This window comes from Alosa sapidissima, chromosome 22 (assembly GCF_018492685.1).
Source record: "Alosa sapidissima isolate fAloSap1 chromosome 22, fAloSap1.pri, whole genome shotgun sequence".
NCBI lineage: Eukaryota > Metazoa > Chordata > Actinopteri > Clupeiformes > Clupeidae > Alosa > Alosa sapidissima.
In genome coordinates this window covers 10,161,381-10,166,380 of record NC_055978.1, presented here as the reverse complement: position 1 = coordinate 10,166,380, position 5,000 = coordinate 10,161,381, and the positions used below count along the sequence as shown (strand labels likewise).

Below are 5,000 nucleotides of genomic sequence, written 5' to 3'. Positions count from 1 at the left end.
AGCCTTATTTGGCAAATGAAAGCATGGAAGAGAGGGAGGGAGGGACAGAGAGAGAGATGGATGGAGGGTGGAGAAAGAGATGGAGAGAGCGAATGGGGGAGAGAGGGGGAAAAAAGGAAACAAAAGTCATAAAATGCAAATATTGTCCAAGCTCTGCGCGTCTTTCCCTTTTTTTTCTACAACAAATTAAATGTCAGGACATGAAATATGGCGAGTTTTCATTGGCCCACGAACCGTTTGACAAATCCATATTCTCCCTTAAATAAAAAAAATAATAAATAAATAAAGAATAAGAAATAAAAAAAAAAACTCTCTCTTATTACAGAGGTGGCAGCGGTAATCACGGCGGGAACAAAGCAGTGTGATTAACGATAGCAATTCATCGCCACGGAGCCGACCGTGGGCAGGCTGACTGACCGTACGAGCCAACGATACGCAGAGGGGTGTGTGTGTGTGTGTGAGGGAGGAGAGACATCATGGTTATCATAATTCATATCATAAATAACATGGAACTGGCCAATCACAGCCCGGGCCCTGCCGATGTCATCCCAAATAACCTTTGATAACAATTACCATAGCGACGGGGCGGCGGGAAAAAGCCCAAAGTCACAATGTTATCTCTGCGCCTATTCTGCGCTTATGGAATACAGCGTTATTACCATATAGATTAGACTATTTATAATGGTGCCGTGTCACCCACAGACCTGCCACTGTCCTCCATTGTGGGGCACAGGGGTTTAGAAGGGTCCTGCCGTGTGTGTGTGTGTGTGTGTGTGTGTGTGTGTGTGAAGGGGGTTGGGGGGTTACAGGACAGGCCCTTGATGTTGCCTGGTGGTATCTGAACAGCACACGCGGCTAAAAGAGAACACACAATGCGTGTGTGTGTGTGTGAGAGAGAGAGATTGTAAGAGGAGGCTCTTGCTGTAGCTTGTGACTATGGTGAGAATATGATGGAGCATGTGTAGAGGTCATGTACGTGTGTGTGTGCGTGCCTGTGTGCGTGTGTTTTTTTTTAGAAGTGTGTCTTTTGTTGTCTTGTGCGTCCTGTGGTGAGTGTGTGTGTAGTCTATATGTGTGTGTGTAGTCTATGTGTGTGTGCGTGTGTGTGCGAGTGGAACGTGTGTCTTGTGTTGTCTTGTGCGTCTTGTGAGTGTGTGTGTGTGTGTGTATGTGATATTGGGGGGAAAGTTGGTGATAGGACTGCAGATTAAGTAGTGCATCGCTGCAGAGGCTGGGGGAGCCGAGGCCCTCGTATCTGGATCTTGTCGGAGGTGGTGTTCTCCTGGCGCTATCGCCACGATGAGTCTGATCTCAGAATATGATATCCGCCCACTGCTCTCTCACTCTCTCACACACACACACACCTACCTATTCGCAAGAGTCTACGGTTTAATATCCTCTTTTGCTGCATCCTCTCTCGGTCCCTAAGTCCTTTCTCCTCCCTCGGTGCTGTTTTGCATAAAGATATATGTATGTTAAACACGGGAGGCTCCTAAATCTCCTCTGTTTAAAATGAGATCTGACTTTGTGCTTTGTCAAAGTCACTCACTGGCTCCAGATAGATGGGGATGGAGAGTGTGTGTGTGTGTGTGAGTAAGATGGTGCAACGCCAGTGAAAGCGCTCCGCTGTGCTGCGCTGCGTTCGCTCGGGTCCCTGCGGGGCCTGTTTGAGGTGTGCGGCGCTGGCTTTCGCGTCTGTCATAGTTAATTACGTCTAATCGGCGGCGCATCTGTGTTTGCGAGCCAGATACGTTTGTGTCGCGGGGGAACGCTAGTTATCGCGATGGGGAGAGAAAGAGGGCGGTTGGATTTCACAGGAGTCGGGCTAATTGGAAATTCAAATTCCGATTTTTGAAAAATTTGTTCTGCTGCTTTGTGTTGGCTTTTTCCCCCAGTTTATTTTGCTTCTCTGTTTTTGTTGGGTGGGGGAGTGTGGGGCAGAATCCCTTCCACTGCTGTGTGTGTGTGTGTGTGTGTTTGTGTAGGAGGTTTTGTGGAAAGACAGCCTCAATTGAGTAAATGACATATTTGGAAACCATAAAAACAGCAAGGTAGTCGACACATTAACAGGAACCTTTTCAGAATGGGCTTTGTCTGTTCTGTTCCTGTTACCGCAGTTCTGACGGTATTCTATGGTTTCTTTTGGAGCTGCTGTTTCCTGTCATCGCAAAGAGACTTCTGTCTCAATGTGACTACCGTGGTTAAACAAAGGATAACAATAAATAAATAAATAAATAAATAAATAAATAATACGTTTTTGAAACTTCAGTTTAAACCAAATGTGAGGAAACCATAATATCAAAACGAATCGACACAAAAATAATTTTGGAAGTGTTCTGATTGTTTGTTGTTTGTTTCTTGTTTTTGTTTAGATGAGGAAGAGGAGCCAGTGCCGGTTGCCATGGGTACCTCTGCGGAAGCCATGCAGGTGTCTGTGGAAGAGGACGACGGCGGCGAAGAAGACTACGACGAAGAGGCGGAGAATGCCGAAAACCGCCCCGCCAAGCGTGAGGCGGACGAGGCCTTCCCCCTGGGCGTCATGCCGACGGCCAAGCGTCCGCGCCTCGGCCTGAGCATCAACCCCGACTCCAGCCCCGAGTGGACGTCGGAGCCGCGTGAGCCGCTCACCTTGATCAACCCGCAGCTGCCGATGTCGCCGTCCTCTCCACCACTCTCGCCCGCCCCGACCCCCGCCGCGCGGCCGCCCGTTACGCCGGGACGCAAGCCGCCGCGGGCACTCTCGTCGCCGGGCAGGAAGAGCAAGTCGCCGCGGCGTGGGGGCGGAGGCGGCGGGGCGAACGCGAGCCCTGGACGCAGCACGCCCAAGCTGACGCAGAAGGAGAAGAAGAAGAAGAACTCCCCGCGGAGCCCCAGAGGAGGGGCGGCGGCCGCCGCTCACGCGGCCCAGATGGGCTCACCGCCGCTGGGGCCGAGCCAGCGCGACGGCAGGGGGGGTCCTGGAGGTCGGCCCGGCGGGTTGGCGCTCTCGGACCTCCACCTGCAGCGGTCGTCCATGCCGGACACGGGGGACGCGGACATCGAGGATTCCATCTCGGCGGTGATCGCGCGGGCGTGCGCTGGCGGCGGAGGGGGTTCCGGTAGCCACCACCGCCCCCACGACCCCTACGACCTCCCGTCGGACTCGGACAGCGACTCGGACCCGGGGCTGTCCCTCTCGCACACCTTGCTGGGCAAGCACGGTGCCATCGGCGGCAAGAACCTCCACACGCCGACCGGGTCCAAACACGCCGGTCGCGCCGCCCTCACGTCCACCCCGCTGCTGCCCCCCGGCGCCAGCAGCCTTGACCGCTCCATCGACGAGGTCGTGCGCCAGGCTGGCAAGCGCGGCACCGGCGCCGGCGGCATCTCCATGGCGACGCCCTCCGACCCCTCTGACCTGTCCTCGCCGCCACTCTCGCCCCCAACCCCGCAGCCCCTGCTGACCTCCCTGACCGGCGCATTGCCGTGGCAACGGCCGCTGGCCCTGGACGAGTTCCCGGGCGGCGTGGGCGCCGCGTCGGCCATGCCCGAGGGCAAGAAGAAGAAGCCCAAGAAAGAGGCCAAGCTGAAGGTCAAGAAGCTGGGCAAGGACAAAGGCAAGGTCAAAGACAAGGACAAAGGTCACGACAAGATCAAGAGCAAGGACAAGAAGAAGGACAAGAAGAGCAAGGACAAGGAGGGCAAGCTGACCTGGAAGGACGACGCGGACGCCCGCGACGACTCCTTCAGCATCGCCGCGGCGACGGCGGCCGCTGCGGCCGCGGCGGCCGCCCTCTCGGTGGCCGAGGAGCGGCGCGAGAAGGACAAGCACAAGGACAAGAAGAAGGAGAAGGACAAGGCCCGCAAGGACAAGGCCAAGAAGGAGAAGGCCAAGGAGCGCGCCAAGGAGGCCAAGAAGAAGAAGAAGATGTCTGCCGAGGAGCGCGAGCACGAGGCCTCGATGGCGCTGTTCGGACCGGCCGCCTGCCTCCTCATCCCCTCCATCCCCCACCTGGCCGCGATGCCCGCCGCCGCCACCGCGGCGACCGCCTCCGTCGCCATGGAGAAAGGACCCGGCGGGGCCGACAAGGGCCTCAAGAGCAAGGAGAAGGAGAAGAAGAAAGACAAGAAGGAGAAGAAGAAGAAGAAGGAGAAGGAGAGAGAGAAGGAGAGGGAGAAGGAGAGAGAGAAGGAGCGGGGGAAAGAGAAGGAGCTGGAGAAGGAGGAGAAGAAGAAAGGGAAAGAGAAGGAGAAGGGTGGAAAGGCCAAGGAGAAGGCCAAGGAGACGGGCAAACTAGAGAAGGTACAGGGGGGGGTGTGTGTGGTGTGTGTGTGTGTTAGGGGGGTGAGTGTGTGTGTGTGTATGCTGTTTGTTATTGGTTTGTGTAATCTGTGGTGGGGGAGGGGGGGGTTGTTGGTTGGTGTAATCTGTGCTTGTGGGTGGGTGTCTGTGGGTGTGTTGTTGGTCTTTGTTTTAAATGTGTGTGTGTGTGTGTGTGTGTGTGTGTCTGTGTTATGTGATTGCTCGTGTGTGTAAATCTTCCTCATCTTCTGTGAAAGTAATTCATGATTTTTATGTTGCAGAGCTATCAGCATGTTTTAAGAGTTAACCTAACACATATCACACACACACACACACACGCACAAAACAAAGAAAATACACATTCAAAAGAGTGTGTGTTTGTGTGTGTGTTTCTGAAGCTTCTTATCTAAAGAAGGACGCACTCTACATTGAGCCACATGTCAGTCATTGACACACGCAAACACACAGAATGTGTTGTAAACAATTAGTCTCGGGGTGTGTGTGTGTGTGTGTGTGTGTGTGTGTGTGTGTGTGTGCACGCATGTGCTTGTGTGTGTGTGTGTGTGTGTGTCTAAGTGTTTGTTTAGTGTGAAATCTGCCTTTATCGGTGCTGCTGGCTCCTCTCCTCTCCTTCCAAAGTCAGTCCACTCCAATCCCACTGATGAGCAGCAACATGGCTCCCACATCACTTCACCGACACATACACCAGTATTCCTCC

The 5,000-nt window shown here is 54.2% G+C and overlaps 1 protein-coding gene across 2 annotated transcripts in view; it reads left to right on the top strand.

Moving 5' to 3' along the window:
• taf3 (TAF3 RNA polymerase II, TATA box binding protein (TBP)-associated facto) overlaps positions 1 to 5,000 on the top strand; it is a 66,774-nt gene that overhangs the window by 47,758 nt on the left and 14,016 nt on the right. The window contains exon 3 of one of the 2 annotated variants that reach the window (XM_042078703.1): positions 2,373 to 4,282. In XM_042078703.1, coding sequence (XP_041934637.1) covers positions 2,373 to 4,282 — 1,910 coding nt within the window. Of the gene's footprint in view, positions 1 to 2,372; positions 4,308 to 5,000 lie in introns of both variants that reach the window. The other variant, XM_042078705.1, reaches the window with a different exon arrangement.